The sequence below is a fragment of the Apis laboriosa genome, unplaced genomic scaffold (assembly GCF_014066325.1).
Source record: "Apis laboriosa isolate Shangri-la unplaced genomic scaffold, ASM1406632v1 scaffold9_cov152, whole genome shotgun sequence".
NCBI classification, from domain to species: Eukaryota; Metazoa; Arthropoda; class Insecta; order Hymenoptera; family Apidae; genus Apis; species Apis laboriosa.
Window position 1 is genome coordinate 5,942,163 of NW_025224966.1, and position 24,111 is coordinate 5,966,273.

Consider the following 24,111-nt stretch of genomic DNA (forward strand, 5'->3'; position numbering starts at 1 on the left):
TAAATTTAATTCAAACTCTTATACACTAATATTAAATTTAAATTTAAGTTTCACGAAGAAGAATCCGAACCGAAAGAAACTCAATCCCTTCTCAAATCACATTCACTACAAATCTTCGAATACTCGCAATCGTCGTTTCCCAACAAAATTCCCAATTCCAAAAGAACTTTCAAGACCTCATCAGCCATCCACTTTTTCTCTCAATTCTCGGATTTTCTTCTTCTTCTTTTTCTTCTTCTTCTTCCTTTCCTTCTTCAAAAAAAAAAAAAAGAAAAAAATGTAATGTAATTTTTTCACCGTTCTCCAGAGCCGAGTTTCCCTCCTGTAACTAGCTACTGTAACTGAACGATACAACTCGCACGAGAAGAACACACGTATACACGCGCGAAAGCGGCGTGTTAAAATTACGAGTCGAAGTTGGGGCAATTTATCGTTGGGTCGGAAGCGTACGAATTCGCCCGCTTCCGGTTGCGCGACGCCCTGTCGCACGTAACAGACATTTACATACGCGCAACCATTCGTCTTTCAACCTCCCCCTCCCCCTCCCCTCCTCTCCCTTTGGAAATGGGGCCTGTCGATCGGTCAATATCCATCTGCCCTCGAGAAACCTATCTTTCCTCGCGATTCCTTTCCATCCGCCTCCTTCCATCCATGTCGTGGATCGAAATTCTATTAGAGATTCGATCCACGGACGGACCAAGGAAGGATAATTGCCGGGAAGAAGGGCCCCTTCTCCCTTATTAAAGATCCACGTCGAACGTATTGGAATGTATCGTGACGCTTTCTAAGGAAATTGATACTTTAACGTTATTCGGTTTACCGAGGAATGGACGGTTTATTGGAATGCTCGTGTTAAGGGGTTGTGGATAGTGTTCATAATGGAGTTGTGACCCTGAGGAATTGTTTGAGGAGCGAGAGGGTCGAGAGGGTAGAGGTAATTTTTTTTGGAAGGTATTGGTGAGATTTATTCTAGGGGAGGAGGGTATAAGATAATTCGTATTTTTTTTTTAAACTTCGACGTTGTATGATTATTTAGTGAGGTTTTTTTTTTGTGCTGAAAGAATTATTTAAAGAAATTTTTCATGTATTTATAGAACATAATTTCATTTTTATTAATATATGATTTTTTTAAATCAGTTTATCTGATTGTATCTGATCTGTTGTATAATGCATATGTAAAATCTTGAAACGACTATTATTTACGATATTTTTATGTGTTTTATGCGTTATTATATATGTATTATTCTAATTCGTTTTTAACTTATGAGTTTCCATAAAAATTTCCATTTTTCATGACATAAACAATCAACGATTCGACCTATACATCAAATTAATCCATTTTTCATCTATTCATTTCAATGATCGTTGCACAATTTAATGTAAAACGCCAATAAAATTCACTATACCAAAAATCAAACACACGGTGGATTGCAATAACATTAGATCTCTTTCCTCAAACAATTCTCAAAATAAAATAGAAATCAATCGTCCATAAATCGAAGGAAGAAATAATCTAACACACGTCCTTTTCAAACCCTCTTTACAATACCCATCCCCCTTCATCTCGTAGTCAATATCGACCTCTGTTCTCGATTCACGTATTATGCGAACGGCACGTAATACCCGGACATTTATCTACAGTCGGTATACATGCATCCTGGAGCAATTTGTACCCACGTGTCTCTATACGCCGATTCGTTCCACTGCAATTCAGTGAAACGTTCTCGCGATATTCAGACGTTGCTCTATCTCGCATTTTACGCGACTACATTCTTCCTGCACAAAACGGTACATAACCCATTTCGGGGATAATATACGCCATTGTGATACTCGTATGTGGATATACAATGATGGACAGAAATAGGGGATTATAATTTTTTCGTACTTATGTACTAAAATCTTGTGATAACGTATTGATTTGAAATTTTGTAACCTAGTTAAAAGAATGGTAAATATTTTTTTTTTAGAGTTTTTTTTATTTTATTTGTTTTATATGTGACTTTTTTTTCGATGAAATTATCTGGTTTAATTATTTTATGAATCGATTTTTATTTATAAAGAATCGGATTGTTAATATAAATGAGATACAGATACAGATATACATTGAAGTAATTGTTTATTACAATTGACTTATTATAAAAACAATTAATTTTTTAGTTTATAAATAACTAATGTTCTAACTAATGTTTTTTATTATTTATAGAAGATTTTTTATTACTGAAAATCTCGTGAAATGTTACTACTTAGTTTGAAATTTTAATGCTTTCCATTATATTATTGCAATGAAAAATATTACATGCAACAAAACTGTTGTATGCTACGTGAAGAAAACGAGTAGTATAAAAAAAAGAAAAGATACATTATTGCAATGCAGAATGGGGTATTTCGCACAGAAAGAAGAAAAATAAAAATTCTATTTAAAAGGTATATACTTTTCCTTCCTTTATTAATTCTACCAGTGAAATATTTCATGTGTAAACTAGGTAAGTGAAAAGAATTTCATTTCAAATTTTATTTCTGAATATCAAATTTAATGCAACGGCAAAAAAAAATGGTGTAATTGTGATATTCTTCTATTGTAATCTTATCTATTAATTGCAGCACTTTCTTAAGAAAATATCATTCAAATTCAAAGAATTAATTTTGAGAGAAAGAAACTTGTATCAACATAGAAGAAAAATCTACTTTAGGCGATAATTTCTAATTTCTGTGTCAAGATATATGCGAAAGTATCACACACACAGTTACTCTGTAAATATCATCTCGTATATGTAATACGTATATCCACGTCTAGAGGAGGCATCCCTAATGGAAATTTTTTTTCTAATGAAACTTCTTGCGGCGAAGCACGAGCCAAGGTTTCATTTTACCCAGCAATCATATGCGTAATGAGTTTTTCGAACGAAAAAAACGTTCTCGGTCACTCGTCATTGTGATTAATCAGAGCTGACCTATAAACCGTTGACTGAGATTATTAGACTTTTTTTTTAATGTAAAACCGAAAATCTACGATTATGCGTGATTGAGTCTGTTTTTGAAAAATGACAGGAAAGTTATTGAAAATTTCGGTCTATTAATTTTTCATCGTTGTATATATTGTATATTTTGATTCATTCGTTTTATTTTTATGAAACATTATATTTTGATTGCGTTTAAAATTGAAGAAAAATTAAAGTTTAAAATCGAAGTTCAAATTCGAGTATTTATATTTTAATAATTTATAATTTGATTTTTCAATAATCATCATCACATATATAAAATTTATGTCGTAAACAATTATCAAAAAATCGATAGAAATGTATTAAGTAATAAAGCAAATGAACAATTATTATACTTTTACGTAAAATAAAATCTTTAAGTAGTATAAGTCAATGATTGATCAGTAACGAGAATCCTTTGAATAATTTCTACATTTTTTTCACTCCAATTCCATTTATATATGTACAAATTCACCAAAGCAATTATAATAACTCAAAAATATTAACAAAAAATAATTCACGAGTATTTTTTTAATAGAAAAGATTAGATCAAGAAAGGAAAGGGTTTCGTTCTCTTCCTTTCTTCCTCAGCTCGTTTTCTTTTCTCGTTTTCTTTTCAACAAGTTCAGCTTCGAGAATACAACTTTTGCTATTACAAGTTTAATAAGTTTACAGCTGGGGCTGTAAGGAATGACATTGGAGGGGGGAATTTTTTTGCGCGCAGGAAGGACGAAGAAAATGGTACGACACATTCATCGTCGTCGCCGACAAAAACGAGCTTCCTGTCAATGTATCGCTTCCACGAGAACGAAATTATCGAAACTTCAAACTCGAAGGTTTCACGGATAGCCCGATAGGAAATGGACGATCGCGTTTCAAGAGCTAACATTCCGTGTCAACCCTCGACTTAAATTACTTTATTAATATTTTCCCTTGGATTTGCACGGTGGCCTTTTTTATTTGTGGAAATTATGCTAAGAGATCATTGCCAAGACTGAACGAACAAATTGTGATTTACTGAATTTAAGTTTTAGGTTTGTCAATTTTGTGAGCATTAAGAAGATATTAGTATTTTAAGAAAATCTTTTTCTTAAATTTTAGAATTGCTTTCGTAGTATTATCAGTAGAAGATTGATACTAAAAGAATTATGTAATATTTTATTAATTTGGAATCTTAATGAATCTAATGAATATTAAATTTTATTAAAAAAAAATTAATTTCCACAAAAAGCCTTCAGATTAAGGAAATAATTGATCGAAAAATGATTCAACGAAATCCATTTACTTGTATTTGGTGTAAGCTTCACGGAGAAGAGTGAAGAAAAACACAAATTCGCAAGAAGGAGCGTGAAGAGCGAAGATAATATTGTCGATTACGTTTCGAGATAATAAATGGTAATTACTCAAGGAAGTGATCATAAATCTGGGAGATTTTTATCAGAGATTTCCTCTTCCTGGTTTTAAATGATTAACGCGGGAGAAAGAGAAATGGGGATAGAGAGACAGAGAGCGGCTTGTTTTTGTACTCACTTGTTGCTGCATCCCTCGTTCAGGAAGTAGAGATCCTTGACCAGCAAACTGAAGAAGGGAACGACGATTCTCTGTCGTTCGTCCGTAGCGCCGGCGCTACGCCACATAGCCGCTTTCAGGGTGCTGCGATAGCTGCTAAAGTTGCTGCTGGGATCCATTTGGTGCTCAAGAATCGAGAATTTCGCCAGTTGCACCTTTGACCACTGTAACAGAAAATAATTTCGCGTATCTGTTAACAGGAAGGTCCCTTGTTAAGTTGTTTAGTGTAGTTGTAACAAGACCGAGAATCTCTGTACGCATCGGTAAATTCTCTTGTAAATTTTGTACGTAATTTCCTCCTTCGTATTTTCGAATTCGAATTGAAGCTAGAAATTGTATGTATTGTGAATATTGGAAACGTACAACGCATCAATGATACATTAATTTTAATAATAATTTGCTGTATAATAATAAAATAGAAATATTATTGAAACAGTGTGTGAATAATTTATATAAAATCATATATATATATATAATTAATTAATAATTCGTTAATAATTTTTATTCATTTAAGTTATTATTTGCCTTTATTTTTATTCTTCTTACTTTCTTCGATTATTAATTCAATTTGATTAAGAACGAAGCAAGTGATAAAACAATGATAAAACGAATATAATAAGATAATAAATCGATCATAGCCAAATGAAACAAACCAGTTATAATCAGAAGAATCCAATCATAACAGTCAACGAAACATTTATGATCAGACGAGTATGAAAAGACTATCATGATACATCCAGATACATTTCACTTAGAAGATTCAGAAATCGAATAGTCTATTTTAACCAAAATCTTCTCATTTTATGTGATAAACTTAATGAATAAATAAATATAAAAATTAATCAAGAAACAGTGAGAAAATTCGCAGACAAAAAAGAATCAATCAAATTTTGTAACTGATTCGTTCTCACGTTGTTCGATCTTCACTGTTTATTTTTTTCGAACCATTCCTTTTTTTAAACGTGCACGATATGGCGTGTACACGCGAGGCAGATGGAAGCACGAACAGGAACGTGTTCACGACAGACAATAAGTGCATCTGACTCGACCGTCTGGATACAATGCAATCGAACTGATCCCATTCCCTTCAACCCGATACCCTTCATTCCTATATATCGAATTCTATCCACCGTTTGCACGCTCAAATAGTTACCTTCGCTTTCTGACCCCGCTGCCTCCCTTTGTTCCTTCCCTTATCCCTTTGATTTCTACCAGCGCTATACATCCCTCATCCCTCTTCTTTCTGCATCTCTTGCATGCATTTGACCCACTCTCGTCCTTTCCATTCCTTCTTACGATCTTCTCCTTTCCATTTCCTTTCCATCTTCCCCTTTAATTCTCTAACATCTTCCTCAGCTTTTTCTCAATTTGTTCACCCTTTTTCAACCTCGTTACTTTTATCCTATTCCTTAGATTCGCTCAGTTTTCAATCTGATATTTTCTGATGATTTCAATTCGAATGCAATACTTATCCCTTTGTTTCCCTTTACGATTTCGATTTTACATTGAATTAATCGCGAATCTGTGCGTGAAAATGTTTCCTTTTTTTTTTTTGAAAGCGAACCATAAATTCGTACATTCCGATTTTATTTTCGATTATATTTGTATAAGGATAAGGACGTTTTATTGTTTACAAAGAAATTAGATTTTTCTTTGCGAGTTGATTGCGAGATAATTGAATAATTTTAAGTTGTAATAAGTTTTATATTTTTAATTAAAATGTTGATTAATATATAACGTGTAATGAAATTAAATTAACGAATTAGTATAAATATCAAGTAATTATTATTATGTAATTAATAGAAAGATAATAAATAATATTTTATTAATAATTATTAAATTTAATTTTTATAAATTTAACTAACAAAATTAAAATGTTTCCATCGCGATTTTTAATCAAAACAGGTTTTTATACAGGTAGTTTATAGGAAAAAATTCTGTAAAAAATATTTTTGATTGACAAACCAATTTTTCAGGAACAAAGAATTATATTTACTGCGGTATACGTAATATTTTTTTTTTTTTCAAAGCATGAAAGATTTCATGTTTATTACATCGAAATATAAATTATAGAACGAAAAAAAGAAAAAAAAATCGCGATGTGCACAATAACGGGAAAGGCGAGCACAAAAACAATCAATTGGATTTCCATTTAAAGAGAACGAATTAAACCGTGGCATTACTATCGGGCACGAAACGAGTAAACCAGGATAATTAATTTTACGCTTGAATATAAATATTCGAAAACGCGAAACGTGTCAAACATTCTATAAAATTCTATTATCTTCAAATGAAAAAAAAAAAAAAAAATCGAATCGAATGCTCGTACATCTAAAAACGATAAATTGCAGGAATTCCTCGAATTTTGGTGGAGCGGAAGATCCTAATTACATTCGTTAAAAGATAAATCACAGATTTTAAAACGATAAATTTCAATTCGACGATGATATTTGTTACGATTGCATGATGACAACATCACATTTCTTTCGATTAATATTTTTATTTATAAATATTGATGAATGATCTTTCGAAAGGACACTAGATTTATCAAGATAATTTCATAAGTAGTAATAAAGTGATTTTTGAATACTTTGAATATTAATATTATCATCAAAATTCATTATTACATCAATTTTAAATTCATATTTACTCGATTCTTCAAATCAATTAATTATCTTCCAAAAAAAATCCAAATTAATTGCACTTTTATCAACGTTAAAAATAAAAATAAAAATACTAAATAATTTTTTATTTCATATTTATCAACTCGTGAAAAAACGCAGAGTATCACCATTCTTGCTAATCAAATCATCTAAAATCGAGTGGAACTGAAAGACCTAATTGACGGTTAAAACGATGCTCGCCCTGAAACCCACGCTTGCTCAAATTAATTTATCGAAAACTATTTCACCCTCGTTGTACATCGGCTACACGTTAATTCGTATTAATTAAACCGAATTTTCGTTCAAGTTTTTGAGATGGCCAATTAAACAGCCTTGTGTCGATTTAATAGGATCATCACTATACAGTAATACGAAGTGTGTGGTTTTTGTTACATTTCGTTCTCTTTTTCTTATACATTCGTTTACATATTAATCTTCAATTGATATATCATTTGATCATTTTGATTTTATTAGAAATTATTTGACTTTTTATTGTATAAATTGAGAATTCTAATATATTTTATTATATATTATTTAATAAAATCATACGTTTAAAAGTTAAATATGATTTAAAATTTATTGAAAAAATGTATCACGGTATGAAGCTGAAAATAGTTGAAAAGATTCGTACAATATTTGGATTATAAATATGAAAAGTATTAGTTTACTGTATTTTTCCCCCTTTTTTTAAATTTGAGGATATTTAAAATTTGTAGTATTTATTGTTTTATTAATAGAAGTTTTTATCAGTTTGGAACACAGCGAAACGAGAAATTAATTGTAGAGATATTTGTGATGAATTTCAGAATAAACAAAATTTGAAATACGAATACATCCAATTGTATAATATTTCGTATAAAAATCAAACGCATTGAATTCCAATTATTTCTCTATAAAAATAACCACGAATAATTTCTCTGTACTGATCTCGTGACAATGATTTTTCAATTGTATTCCTACCTATTTTTTAAACCATATCAAAAAAAAACCCATCCTTCCATCAATATAATACCCAAGAATTATTAACCAAGAGATGATAACCTACATCGAAGATATCCCTCGAATAAAACCAAGAAATCTTTCATCCTCGGCAAATGCAAATGCTCCTTCTGGATCTTCGCGTGAAAGAATAGTCTCATCCGGTTGGAGGACTGAAATTCTTCAAAGATCGAGCATCTCACCATGTGCGTGAATCCAGCATACACACACACACACAGGGGAACGAGAAAGGGTTTCTCTGCTCGCCCCGAGGAGCCATTTTTCTCAGCCGCGCGACTCGATTCGATTTCAGCCGGGAAATGCTCGAGGAAAAAAACATCGGAGAATCGGAAGACTCCTGGTGGATCTCGTAAATTGAAACTGGGAAACCTGGAGAAGGTGGAAGGATGGGAATCTGCTGGAAGGATGAGAAAAGTGGCAAAGAAAGCCTCTCGAAACCGGGAATTCTAATTAGACAAAGCTGTGGCCGGTACGTGGCGCCACCTGGCCGCGTGATTTTGAAACTATTTCCCACGATTTTTTCTCTCGCTCGGAATTGGAAATGATAGCGTGTCGCGCCAAACGAGGGTGTAAAGAGGGACGAGATAGGGATGGAAAATGGAATTTTGCTTCTTCTCGGGGGAAGAAGTTCAGTTCGGCTTGATTGCGAGTTTATTTATGCGGGGGGAAGGGGAAGAGATTTAGTAATTTAAGGGTGCGGAAAGTAATGAAAAGTTGGGAGTGGAAATAAAGATTTTACGTTTCGATAGGAAACGAACGAGTCTGGTAGAGGTGAGAGAAATTTATATTCTCTTTGTTTTTTAATGTGGAAGGAAGCAAATTATTTTTTAAATTGTTTCATTTTGGTTTCGATCGCAGGGATGAAATATTGTGTTTTTTGCAACGTGATATATTTTGAAGTTTTACGTTACAGTAAAATGATATTAACTTTTTTTTATCGTATATGAATAATTTGAAATTATAGAAAATGGTGATTGCAACACGATAGTTGTTTACTTGAAATTTAAAAATTTAAATTTTAGATTTTTATATCCAAGATTAATCGTTGTTGGGGGTGTTAAATTATACGCCACCATTTCCATTCATAGTTTATATTCTCACAAATTATAACGAGGATGAAAATTTTGTTAAAATAAAATGAAATTTTAATATTTGTACATACGTTCAAGAGACTGAATATATTAAATGTAATTCCAATTGAGATATGATTCTCATGTGAATTAATCGAAGCTAAAAAAGCTTAAAACTGTATCAACGATCGAACATTAAAAGCTAAAAATTGCCGTTATAATATCGAAATGCATATAGTAAACAAATTTCATGAATTTTCAATTTTAACAGAATGTAAAGTCACGTACTTTTTAATTTTAATCTTAGTTCCATTTACGTTTATTTACGACCGCGATCCGTCATCCAACGTTTAAACCGTGGTTCGCCGATTTTCGTGTTTCCAGTTGATTTGCATATTAAAAACCCCATTTGAATCGGACTGGCGCAGTTTTGTCGCATAAAAGAATATCGTTTCATGCAAGGGTTGAACGCTTCGGAGATAAATTATTAGGGGCCAAGTGAAAGAGTTGTGTGTCAAAGAAAAAGGGAAATGGAAATTCGCATCTAAAATTAATAATTTCGACAATTGAAAGTTAAAAATCTAGATAGATTTGTTTGAATGTATGAAATTACTTATTTTGAAAAAATTTTATTCAACTTTATCTTTTTATAGTAATAATTTTTGTGATATAATTTTAATAAAATTTTAATTTTAAATTATAATATTTAATATTTATTAAATTGTCATTTTTTTAAAACGAAAATAAAATTCATTATATTATAAATATACGATCCATTATATGAAAAAAAAGTATGAAAAAGAGTATAAAAAAGATATTAGCATTATAAATGTCTTCATTTTATTGTGTTTTCATGGATGTGAGCTATTTCATGAAGAATAATGTATGCGATGTAATAAAGTTAGTAAAGTAACAAACACAAATAACTCTTAAAAATGATTCTCCTGGTTTAAAAATATTTTACGTAAATAAATAGCTTTTAAAAATAATTGCTCTGGCTTAAAGCACAAATATGATATCTTTTACATGATAGATGTATATTCGTAAACATCTGTGTAAATATAAATTCATAAAAATAAATACGTACTTTATAATATCTTCAATTTAAGCAAGTAAATAAATAAATAAAATATATTTTAAATATATTTTAAATATATATTTATACGTTCTATATATTGTAAAATCTTCACAATATTATATTCTACATAAAAGATTTATTTTTTTCAATAATTTGTAATATATTTTCATGATATTTAGATGCAACGGAATAATTCTATCAAAAATAAACTTTGACAATTTTCTCAAATTACGTGTTCCATCAATTATACACAATTCATATATAGTTTCCATCAGGTTCTACTTTACGCTCAACATAGAAAAATTTTACATTTCTAAAAATGAATATATATATATATATATATATATATATATATATATATTTTTTAATTTATTTGGTCAGACTTTTTTCATAACGAAGCCAATAAATTTCGTTCTCTTCCTGGCGAAAATTATTCCCGCAAAACGGTAAAAAAAAAAGCATCTCTGGAAAATCGCGGAGGAAAATCGTCGCGATCAAGCGTAATTAAGTTTCTTAAAGTTCGCCAAGTTATGGCGAACAGTCGGATATTAAATATGCATTAGTTGAGTTCAAGCCACGCCGTTGGGAATTTTATAAACAGTAGGAGAAAAAAAAAAAAGGGAAAAAAAAAAACTTTTGAAAAAGTTCAAAATAATCCGTGAAAAGAACAAAGTTTCGATCAAATTTTCCCGCTTCCGGGTTAAGAATTGGGGGAAATTTTTCTTCAAATTTATGCTTTGAACGTTTTTTACCGACTGCGCAAGATTCTTCGTTCAACCTTTTGCCTCTTTGTTTGCATTCATTTAAATTCAGAGATTCATTCTTCTCCTTTGCATTGCTCCTTTATCTCGTGTATAACAACGCGTATAATTTATTAAATTCGTTTTTTAAAGAAGAGCGTGGTCTACTAAAGCGTACAGAACGAAACCTTTTACTCGCCAATCGTATTTATTAATTTTCGAACGAATTTTAAACTTTAAACTCAAAATTTCAATAATTTTTACATCATCAAATTCAACTGTACTATTATGATTTTCCTATCATTACGCAATTTTAATTAATTCTATATGCATTAAACGTATCCCTAACGACTCATAATTATGTATTACGTTACAGAAAAGTCAATAAATAACCAAACATATACCGCATATAATATAACCACAAATCTTCATAAATTTTCTTGAACGGAGAAGCGAAACCCAACCCCTTATCTCTAAACCACTCGAAACCTCGAAACGATATATTTCACCTTAACACCCTTCGAATTGGCCCTCCGAATTAACCAAACACCAAAATACAAATCCCGATTCACATTCATCCCCTATTCACCTTCTCCATCCCCCATCAACAAACTTTCCACCCTTTCGAAGCAAAGGTTAATCGAATCCCCTTCCCCTTCCCTCCTCCATCAAAGTCACCCCCTCGCTCCACCCCAAGCGCGAATAATTTTAAATTTTCTTTTTCAGGATTCCTCCTCCTCTCACCCAAAGATTTTTCGAGCCCAAACCCCGAAACTTGCTCGCCTCCCCCGCGATAATGGTCGCGACAGGGGTCGGTTATTCCTCGCGACGACCGAACGTAATTAGCTTTTTGATGTCGAGAAGAGAACTTAGAAGCGTCCCTTCCTTTTCAACGCGGCGGAGACGTCACCCGCAGATTATCTCCGCGGTAAATTAAGCCGGGGCTGGTATCGTTCGTCTTCCGACGTATCGGTGGAACGAGTTTCCAATCGTAGGCGTGGAGGGGGAGGGGTGGATGCTCGAGTTTTCCGCGCTGACTTTTCGAGGGAAACTCGTGGAACTTGGAAGTTGCGCGGAGCGAGCAAGGGGAATATCCTCTTGGAGGAGGTGAATGAAGATGATAGCAAGGGGGGTTGTTGACGAGTTTTGGCTCGAAGGGATAGATTCTTCTTCTTAGAGGGATCGATTTTTGAATTTGCCGGATCCCCGTTCGGGGGGATTGGATGGGATGGAGATAGGGAAGGTTTTAGGGAAGATTGCGGATTCTACAACTGATCACGGATGTATTTGGAATATTTTTTTTTCTTTATGGAGGAAGATGGAGACGAGTGAAGGATGAGACATTCGAAGGATCGTTGAATTCTTTACTTAACGAAATTATCCAAATTTAATTCTCATTATTTAATACTACAGTGAAATTTTTCTTCCAAGTCATACATTTTGGCGTCAAAATTAAAAATTTTTCAGAAAATAGTAATTTATCAGATCATCATATTCCATTTTCCAATAATACCATTTAAACGACAGTATATACACAGTAGATTAATGATAATCGTAATTAATTAATTAATTTATTTTTTTTTAATTAGCCTTCGAGAGCAAACAACGGCAAACAAATGATCGATCGATTCGTGAAAAATCCAACGAAACGTTTTCCCAAATGCGCATCGATTTTCAAGGGGTGGAGGGGGAGGGAAGGGGGAGGGAAAACAACGCGCGAGCGTGAGCGAGCAGAAGCGTTAAATTTTCATTAACGAAAATTACGAAGCGAGGCCACGCTGGCTGGCCGCTGATAGTTGCAGCAATTATTTTAAGGATGGCCCTGTATAAATCAGCTGGCCGAACCAAATGAACTCCGAATAGCAAACCACGTCGAATAGAGCCGGAGGGATGTGTCCGCGGAGCAGACCGGTCTCGTAATTAAAAACGAGAAAAAGAAAAAAAAAAAAAAAGAAAAAATGATTTAATGGTTTTCTCGTTCCGCCTTGCAATTTGTCTCCGCGATAAAGTCATACGCGGTCCACGATCCGTCAGAATTTGTCGTTTGATCCTTTCGAGAAATAAAATTAACTAATGTGTTTTTCCCTATCTTTTCTTTTTCAATGTTTTTTTTATCCATTATCTTGGAATGGTTGGTTTTTTTTTATTTTATTGTCAGAGAGTTCTTTCGTTCCGCGAGAAATCTTTTCACGAAGAGTTTTTAAATAGAGATGGATAAATGGATAAAATTTGTTGACAAAGAAAAAAAAATTGTACTACATAGAATTATTATATATACATGCGTACATATATGTATAAAAGAATAAAGAAAATTTTTTCACTTGCCGACACATATAAAGTATTTTTCAATTATTTTTTTTTTTAAAAATTCTTTGGAACGAATGTTACGGTTGCCTTAATAAATCTACCAACCGAGACCTCTACTTTATGTCAAATTTAATTGTTTTCCAGTTTACATCAAACGTAATTGCTCACTTTTTATCATTCTCTCATATCCACAAAGTTATTATTCCGTGGCAAAGAAATTTATATTTATATTTTAATCTCATAATTTTAAATTTAAATTGCAACGTATCTCTGACCCACTTTATAACAAATATTCAAAAATAGAATTTTTAAAATTACGTTCTTTGAAAAATTAAAATGTTATCCACGTATCCAAAAATGTCAAATGTTAAAATTATTAAGATTTACATTAATTCTACATAAAATTGCTAAAAGCAATTCTAACATTCCTTAATAAAAGTTAAAACCATTTTACAATTTTATAATAATTTCAATCTTTGGATATTTAATGTTATCTCTTGTCCTTTTCGAATGTTTCTTTATTCCAACACCTTCTTTTTTTTTTTTTTTATACTTTAAAAGCCACGAAAATACATGCTCTGTCAGATAATCATAACTTGACATGTTAATTACGTCACACTCTCGCGTATATTCATTTGCGAGGATATATTCGTCCCGACCTTTTTATTGCAAACAGACCCGTGAAACGAAATATTTATGAACATTTTTATGAAACTAGACGACGCGAGATTCGTTTGCAAATTTAAAAAAGAGAGGGGCAGGGGGAAGAGGGGGGAAGAGGAACTTAATTTTATTTATCATAATGGTCATTCCATTTTCACGCACGATTCATGCAACCGTTTAATACAATCCACGATGAAATTGCGGCTTGATCGCCGACGAGAATATTTCCATTTAAATCGGATCGAGCCATACAATATCGTCGAAATCTCCATTAATACCTTTGTTACGAGCTCGTGTCCGTTATTTTTAACCTTCTTCCGTTGTTATTTCGTTCCTCCAGAAGATTGGAACTCCATTTATGGCGAATCCACGGTTCTATAAATGCACGGTACACATGGATGGATTGTTTAAAAAGTCGAAACACGCCGTTTATTTTTCGGATAATTCTTCTGGAAGCTTCTAGGTATCGATGCCTATCTTCTCCTATCTTCTCGTAAATATTATTGGGATCGTTGTTTGTTCGTCGATGGCATGAAAAAAAAAAAATTGTATCGAGGAAATACGGTTATTTTTAGAAAATTCGGAACAACTATTTCAGAATAGTTCTCGTATTGGAATTTATTGCTTATCCAATAATTCTTTTCGTTTTAATCCGATTTTAAGGAAACACGGACTTCGAACATTGTCCCGTATTTGGAAAAAAGATTTCTACTTTTATATCCTCTCTAATTCTTCTACAATTGCGATGACCGGGGTCTCTTCCGAGAATTTCTGAAATTCGATAGTTGTATTAGATACTAATACTACGAGCAAACTTTAATCCAATTCCATTTCAATATTTTTCGTAATCAATTTTTATATCTATATCTCATTATACGTTCACGGTAAAACTGTATAACTACGAAACTCATAAAACTGATCAAAATTACGAAATAAATGACTTTTCGATCAATTGCTAATATTATATTTCGAGCCAAAGAATTTTCAAATAATCGATAAATACACATTGGAACAATCGAGGAGTCTATTATATTTTCTTACGTCTTTTCATTTCTAGGATTTCATTGCGAAAAAAGGAAAATGGCGGACGAAAGAAGTCGTCTTCCTTCCTTCAGGAAGTAATATCGTGAAAGATTGACAGGAAGTCGCGCGATATGTATTTCTTCTCCACTTTCTTCCCACTTTTCTCTTCCATCTTCTTCTTTTTATCTTCATCTTTATTCTTCCTTTTGTCGCAATTGTTACGCGCAAAGCGCGATTCGATTATTTCGCCGGTATTATCCGAAGGATCGAAATGCGGATGTTCCTGTTTTTTCTATGCTTTGGATTAAATTCGCGTTACACTCGATTTTCTTTTTTTCTTGGACTTTTTCGTTCTTTGTCGAATTTCGTTTCGTCTTTTCGATTGAAACGAACAATTTTTCCCCTTCTTTTTCCAGCGTAGCGTTTTACGTGGCGTTGTTTTTGTTCCACGGTGAAAATTTCAGACGATTTTCCACCGATTTCGAATCTCGTTGCATTAATTTGGAATCGATTGTAGTTCGATTGTATTTGAACTCTTGAAACTCTCTTCGTACGACAAATAAAAAGGATATTTTTATTAAAATAAATCACGATATAATAATACGAAACATTCGTATTTCAATGTGGATAATATACGCATTAAAGATTTTTACTTCGTGTTGGAAGTTCTTTTTTTGGCATTTCGTTTGAATAAGAAGAGCTTTTTTTTTTGTGAAATTTTTGCGAGAGAATGTACGTATGTATATAAAATTTCAAAATGAAGTTTTAGCATTTCATAAAAAATTCTTTTTACATTTAGTCTTTCATTTAGGTTTTTGATTTAATTCTTTTTCAAAGCTAGAAAATATAGTACCAAGTTTCAAATATGGACGAAGTGAAATACATCGTACAAAATAAACTAATTAATCCCAGAATTGAATGTGCATTTTTAAATATGCTAGATTAAATCATACTCATCTTCTTCATTATATTCTATTTACATTCTTCCATACATACCTAATAGAATTTCTCAAATAAATGACACACAAAATTTTAAATTGCCAAATTTACGATATACAACAACGATAAATCGATAAACACGATCAAATTATTTCAAAGTTAGTTCTCAAAATATATATTCTAAATATAAAAGAAATAAAAAAAAAATACATTCCGAGTACAAAATTAAATATTTCCCCTTCCTTCACAGAGCTTCGTTCCCAATTAAAATCCAAGAATTTTTAGAAAAACGCGATATGGAATGAAGAGACAAATCCCAATTAAAAATCGCAATATGCAGTACTGAATCCGAGCACGCTTTCTAATTAACCCGATGTCCGGTGTACGTTTCAATCGAACAAGGCGCGAAACAGTGACGCAAAAATTCAATTAGAGCGGCGCGATCCGCCATCCATCTCGTTTCTTTTTTTTTTCACCGCCTCCGAAAAAATTCCCCCGCTCGAATACGTTCTCCGTTTTCGGATCTCGTTTCAACGGAAACTCGATTCACGGCGATTCGTCATGGTTAACGCCGGTCATCGCGGCGCCATGCTCGATTTACGAGGATTACACATCCCTGATTGCAATGTACGATCCCCTAGAAGTGGGCGAGAAGCAATTCGACGTGTTACGTGTTTTGCGACTGGACCTAGTCGTAGTCGACGAATTCAGACGAAACAGATTCATCATAAAAATGTCCTCAGCCATCGTCCATCATTTTCTCTCTCTGGTGTCTTTTAATTCAAGCATCGTAGATCGGTTTTTCTTCGTCGATCGATTTTATCGACGCCTGATTGATTGTTTTCTCTTGATTTGTTTTCATTTTTTTTACGTAAATCGTAGAATCGTAGATTTTTATGTTATTTTGAAAGTTTGTGCTCGAGCCTAATTATGGATCCCGAGGAGATTGTAAAATTTATTTTCTTATTTATTGTACATTTTTAGAAAAGTTGTAGCATGTTGTATTGCTGTAAGGTTAACGTAGCTTCGTAGATTTCGTGGAAATTGAACTTATTTCATCACAGTGTATAAGAAATTTAAGAAGGTGTATGATATTGTAAAGTGTTTGTTTAGAAGAAAAAATTTTGGAAGAAAAAAGAATAATTTTATCAGATAATTTAATGTTCGAAGGAGTTTAAACTTGTTGTTTTATATTTAAATTATAACTTATAACATGCGACTTACCGTTTTCTTCAGACGAGATATCGGTGATATGTTCAAACCAGCGATGATCGCCATCAGGGAGTTGAAATTGCCGATGTTGAAACACTCACGGGCTGTTTCGATCCAATATTCAATCACCCGGACTCGTTGTTTCTTTTTTGGATGCTGAAAACCAAGAAACGATAATTCTTTCCCCCCCCTTTTTTTTTAATTGCTTTTCTTGTATCAATATTCATCAATGAATACTTATAAATAATTATTGAACCCGCGTATTCAACTTACTTACCTTGCATACTTCAGTTGCGACGAAATAGCTCAGTCTGTTAAACCATTGGATGTACGATTCGAGATTGCGCGTTTTCTTCATATCCTTAAACGATGTTTCCAGATGAGGGGATTCCTATTTGTTGAATAAATTCACATTAAATCCATCATTGGATTATAAAATTTTTGAAAATTCTCATTCGAATTTCATCAGAAAAGATCAGAAAAGCAAGAAAACTTCAATATTAAAATAAAGCAAACTTATTTCACGTTCGCCTTATCGAATCTGTAGACAAAATTTATCAACATCTTCGAAGCCCAGAAAAGAAAAAAGCGAAGAATACACAATCATCGTGAGTACGTGACAGGAATAAAAAAGCAGACACACACACACACACACACATACACACACACAAAATACAAACCTTGGCGAAAGCTTGGACGAATTCTTCGGGGCCGATGTACGAGAGCCTCTCGAGTTCCACGTGGGTCAATTGCTGGGCGAGGACCGTGGCCGATGGGCACAGCTCGGTGATGTCCACCTGAAAAACACGGTTGACAGTTCCATTCCGCTCCAAGTGTCGAAGAGATCGCGGCCGCCAATGAAATCGCGCAAGTGGCGCGCTACCACCTTTCAATGGGGTGGGAGTATGAAAGCGAGCGATGAAAGGGAGGAGGGTGTGGCCCGATTCGCTGGATGGAATTCACGATGGAAGACAAAAAGCGGAAACGGGCGGAAGCCACACACGCGCCCCTTCCTCCTTTCCTTTCCAATTTTCCCGCTGTCGCCTGCTGCCCGGCCAAATTCAACCCCCGAGTTCTTATCTTCGTGGAGGACGCGGTTTCCAAGTGGTTTCCGGCCGACCGACGTCGCGACGCTCTCGGCCACCCCCTCTCCCTCTCCTCGATAAAGATCCGTCGTAGGGGCGAGCCGTGAGTTGGACGGTGTCGTTTCAAAGGGTTATGTCTCCGTCAACGATTCGGGGGAGGGAAGAGGGAAAGGTTTCGATGCTGTTTCTGATCACTCTGATCCTCGTGTCGGACGCCGAGCGATCGACCACCAAGTTTATATTGGACTGTTGTGCGCGGATTTGATGTTTAACAGCAGAGGGGATATGGAGGGTTTATGGAGGGTGTATTAATTTAAGTTTCTCGAAACGATAGTCGGAGTAATGATTCGGAGTTAGAGGTCGGATGATATTACGGGAAAGAGCGGAGGGGTTATCGTCTTTTGCGGAGTCGTTGCGTTGGATATTATTGGGGATAATTTTTAGATCGTAGATTGTTAAATGCTTTACGTCGCCGGGTTGGATATTATTCCGTGGATTTAGGGTCGTTTGTGTCGGGGATATAACGTTGTACATCCGTTGTAAATTCGTTTTATTGCTTACGAGTTTTATATTGTAAGGGAAGATAGCAAAGGGAGGAAATTTTGGTGGAACCGTTTCTATTTTGTTAGATGTAGAAATTTTTAATATTCGTTATAATTAAGAAATAGTTTATATGTGTAACAATTATTTAACAAATATATATCGAAATATAAATTGAATTATTTAACGTGATTTTAAGATAGTTCCTCAAATTGCTAATCTAAAAATTAATCAAAATTTTGATCAAAGAGTCATCTTGGATCAATCGAAATAAATTACGATGGTTGATTGCTGGTTGAACTCATCGAAATGGGAGAAGTTAAACGAGAAAAACATCGAGCATCATATTTTTTCTATTTCCATTCCACGTTCGAAATCATTTATAATTATTTATGTTCGTCATCGCAACGATGATTTTAGAATAAGTCCCGCGGATGTTTCAATTTCGAATCGAACGTGTTCGATCATTCATATATATCCACCTCCAAAATTTGTATTCTCTCTCGTTCAACTTCGAAATAGCGATCCGCAAACACTGATCCATATCACTGCTCGAAAAACGACTCGATTTCGTCGTCTCGTCTATTATTCATCCTTTCATTGGGACTCCCCTATTTCGTTTGTTTTCCTTCTTGATTGAATTTCGCGCCCCCTTAGCCCATGTTTCGATGATGATTGCGCGGTTAAACGATGAAAATCGATGGAAAATTGGATTTTTTTTTTTTTAACATGTCAAGGATTCATAATAGAAATATATTGGTAAATGGTAATTTTTTCTTTCTTTCTTTCTTTTGGGATTTTGGGATTTAATAAAAAGAATTTTTGTTACAAATAATAGCGTAAATGTTTGGGTAAATGTGTACGAATTTGAATTAATTTTTATATTAAAATTAGAAGAAATAAATAATTTGTTGTAAATAAAGTAATAACGAATAAAACGTAAAAGTTTAAAAATTATTTTTCATACGTTATTTTATTTAAAACCGCGATTGTAATTAAATTATTATGATATTCATCGTGTAAATGAAATAGAAATTATTCTTTCATGAAATTTTGACAATTTTTCAGCGAACGCATTAGGGAATTACAGTAGTTAAAAATGACGATTAACGCGGTCGGATTGCGTAAAAGTAATTGCTCGTGCTACTATAATTAGCCGACTGTTATTCACGTTTCAACGAAATATATGGAAATTGCTAGCAATTGCAGTCCGTGATAACAATCAAGTAATTGCAAAATGAACATTCTTCGACTGTGTTCCTTTCACGTCGTCCTAATAATAATTTTCATAATAATTTCGATTCTCTTACCAGCGAATTTTCAATATTTTTCAATATTTCATCCTCTCTTTACCCTAATTTATTTTTTATTCTATATATAATTTTTTTTATTCTATTTTTTTTATTCTATATAATTTTTCCAACAAATTTTATAATCTCAATTCTATACCTACACCATTTCCACAGAATTGTTCTCTTGTTGTAATAAGTTCATTTACTGTTCCAATGACCTCTTCATCATTTTCAAAGGTTCTTCCGCTCGAAGAGTTCTGAAGAGAGATCTGATAAGATAAAAATCGAAGAGAAGAGAATATCACAGATAACTTAAAGAACATTCTTCAACTTTAACATTTTTTTATATTTTATACTTTTCTTTCATTATTGATTGACAGAATTCTTTTTATGTAATCAATAACATCTATATAATGATCGACATAAAAAAATAACACATAAAAGATCAATTATTATATTAAGATCCATATCTCTATCCTATCCATATATCCTATCGATTATCAAATTATTAAATTTATTATAAGCAATAAATATCATATACGTATGCAAGAATAATCTTTCGATCAATCTTTAAGTACTTTTAATCGTGATAATAGATAGAATTTGAAGAATCACCCATTCCTTTCACGCGTTGATGAAACACGTCATACCCTTTTCTCTCGACGCGACTCAAGAGGAAAGACCATCGAGTTTGAACGGGATCAGCGAACCGTGAAGTGATTCGATTATGGGGCGAAACGATGGCCTCCGTTTCTTCGAATTAGATCGTCGATCGAATTATGAAGCGAGCGGGGGTTGGCCGATATGACAGGGAGGAAACGAGGCTGACAGCATTCGTTCCTAACTGCCCGCGGCAAACGTTTTGATTTATGCGAAAATTCTCCCCTCAATTTCCTTTCCGATAAAAGGACGAGACCAACGACGCGTGAATCTTCGCGCCTTGCAAACAATTGGCGATTATTATGCGTTGAGGGATTGATAACGCTTCCGATGAAAATAGAATGGAAATTGGGTTGATAAATAGTTATTTTAAGTTCATAAATATGCATTTTCATTTTTTTTTTTTTTATTTTTATACAGAATTACAGTTTTGATAGTTTAGGAAAATATGGCGAACGTTTTTGATTGATAACAAATTGATAGATAACAGCAGTCATGTCAGCAAATATATTTTGAAAGATATATATATATATATATATATATAATAGGAAGTATGGAATGTTAATTTTTTATCAAGATAGAGTATCAGAATCGAATAAATAATTTCTGTTTTCGAAGATGGACGAAATAGAATGAAGAAATTCATAAAGTAAGAAAATTTAGTTGGTTCGAATTAAGGAAGAAAAACTGCAATGAAGAAAAACAACATGTAAAGAAATATTAACGACGAGATAGTAAGTTTCCGTTGAAATTAGCAGTGATGCTAGATGGCGAAATTAAAAACGATACGCTTCGCGGTTTCTCGTTATACGGGGTTGCAAAAATTTTTAAAGAAATTGAAAGCTTTTAGCGTCCATATAAATGAAATTTATTCGTAGCGATGCATCATATCCTCGTAAAAGCACAAAGTTAAAAAATAATAAAGATAGAATTAAAAATTTTTTGTCAATATATTCTAATTACGATAGAAATTATGTATTTTTCAAATATTTATTTTATACCTTAAAAGTAGAAGAAATTTTAATAAAACAAATTTTTAAATAACAAATTTAACGATAAAAAAACAAAAATTTCGAAGAATTAGAAAAATTTCGAGATTAAATGCACAAGATAATTTAATTTTAAGAAATAATACAAACTTAGCCATACTTAGCCATATGTATGGCTATCGTATTTATTCGATTATTTCTTTCTCTCAAGGTTTTTTTTTTAAAGAATATTAACAGATGTACGCGCAAAGTCTAATAATAAAATCTTCTCACCAAGGAATAGAACATAATCCCATAATTACTATTCTACCTATAAACAAGCAAAATTTCCTCAAGTTTGAAATTGCTCGAGTTTGGCCAGCGATAATGTTTGTTATGTTCAAAGAAACATCGAGGAAGACATTGCGCAATCCTCCAGAGAATCGAGATATGCAACCAAATACAACACATCCCTGGATATTGCCATAGTTTCTTATATCTGATAATTAATAACGGCTTTGAAACGGCTACGTATTTCAAATTAATATCAGTGCTACAATTTCATCCAATTCTCGTTTCTTGAAGTATCAGTGAATTGAAGTTGATTAACAATTTTATATTTGGAACATTGGAAATTTTAAGCGCAGAGTTGACTAATTTAATCGGTTTAAATTAAGAAAAAAATCATCCTCGATTCTCCATTCTCTCTCTTGATACATATAAAAGATTTTTTGAAAAAATTCTACTTATATTTTAAAACGAATTTAGACAGACAATATTCTTTTACGAAGTTATAACAGTTCAAATTACGAGTAACAATTTAATAATCTTTTGGACAAGTAAAGAGTAAGATTTTAATTGCAAAAAAAAAAAATACAATTATTAAAAATAATTCTCTTATATTATAATTCTTTCTTCTTATATTATAATTCTTATATATTATATATTATAATTCTTCTTATATTATAATTCTTTCTCTTATATTATAATTCTCTTATCGAATTATAACTATAAACTTTATGAACTTCATAAAACCAACTATACCAAATTATTCAAATTATGATTATTACATTCACAATACGAAATTCAGATTAAGTATATTTATAATTAATAATAAAAATAATAATAATAATAATAATAATCGATCGGCGCACAATTATACAAAACGAGTAATGACACGGTTCGATCATTTAAAAGCAGCCATTAAATACGGTATTCGAGTATTCAAGGGGTTGTAACGGAGTTAATACGGATTTTAACGCGTATTATCGTTATCAATTAAAATCCCGTTATCTACGATAACAACGTTAACACGCGCATTTAAATACAACCCGATAGCAAGAGAGAAACTGCGTTTCGAAGGCCTTTGTGTTTGTCCCTTGCCTCCGCCAACCCTCCACTCCCTCATTACGCGGAAGAAAACGTAATTAAAAGCTTTGTCCCCTACGCGAAAAGCAGAAAGACGGAATTTTCCGGTTGTTTTACCAGTTTCCACTTGTCCTACGCGCAAAGATGTAACGTTCTTGTTAATAATTCCTTGGAAGAAATGGTATTTTATTCACTTGAAGGAATATTAACGTTCCATTGTTTGGAAGATTTGATGAAGAAAATAACATTTCAGTTTTTTCAATCTTTGTTCTATTAATTATCGATATTTTCTTCTTTTACAAAGAATGGAATTCTTTAATGATTTTTAAATTGTATATAGGTGTTATAAAGAATCAATATTGATATTTTACATTGAATTTTTTTGTTATTAAAAAATACTCTCTGAATTATAGTATGGCGAATATGAGAACAAGATATACTGAGGTAATAATAAAATTTATTGAGATATATCTCTACTATAATACTTTATCCCTCTAATAGAAGTTAATGCGAAAAAATTGTAGTTATTTGATCTTTTTTATTTTAATTTTAAATCAAACATTAATAAAAGATTAATGTTTTCTTTTTTTTTTATAAGTCATCAAGAACTCGCAATAACATGTTACCAGAGAATATTTCTTGCGTCATCTAAAAAACTAACGTTAAAACTAACTCGTACGAATTTGAAAGCATGGGATATTTTTGTTCGGTTGGAAAAAAATATTTCTTCATAAAGTTTTAAAAAAAATCTTTCTTGTTAAAAAAAAAAAAAAAAAAATTCGTGTAGAAATACGATACGGAAAGTAACGCACGAGAATTTCTGTAAATTTATGAATATAGAGTTTGAGTTTATAAAACTTTTCGACAGATTTATGTATCCAAGATTTGAGAAATGGAAAAGTTATACAAATCGCGAAATATGGAAAATGTATAATGTTTTCTATACAAAATGTGTAT

General features: G+C 32.5%; 1 protein-coding gene across 1 annotated transcript in view; it reads right to left on the minus strand.

The window, feature by feature from the left end:
- The window catches only part of LOC122719919 (mediator of RNA polymerase II transcription subunit 12-like), a 420,913-nt gene that overhangs the window by 4,731 nt on the left and 392,071 nt on the right, over window positions 1–24,111 (minus strand). Inside the window, exons 7-10 of the mRNA XM_043946182.1 lie at window positions 17,922–18,038; window positions 17,519–17,632; window positions 17,254–17,397; window positions 4,509–4,711 (exon numbers count right to left, since the gene is read on the minus strand). Of these exons, the coding sequence (XP_043802117.1) occupies window positions 4,509–4,711; window positions 17,254–17,397; window positions 17,519–17,632; window positions 17,922–18,038 (578 nt within the window). The remainder of the gene's footprint in view (window positions 1–4,508; window positions 4,712–17,253; window positions 17,398–17,518; window positions 17,633–17,921; window positions 18,039–24,111) is intronic.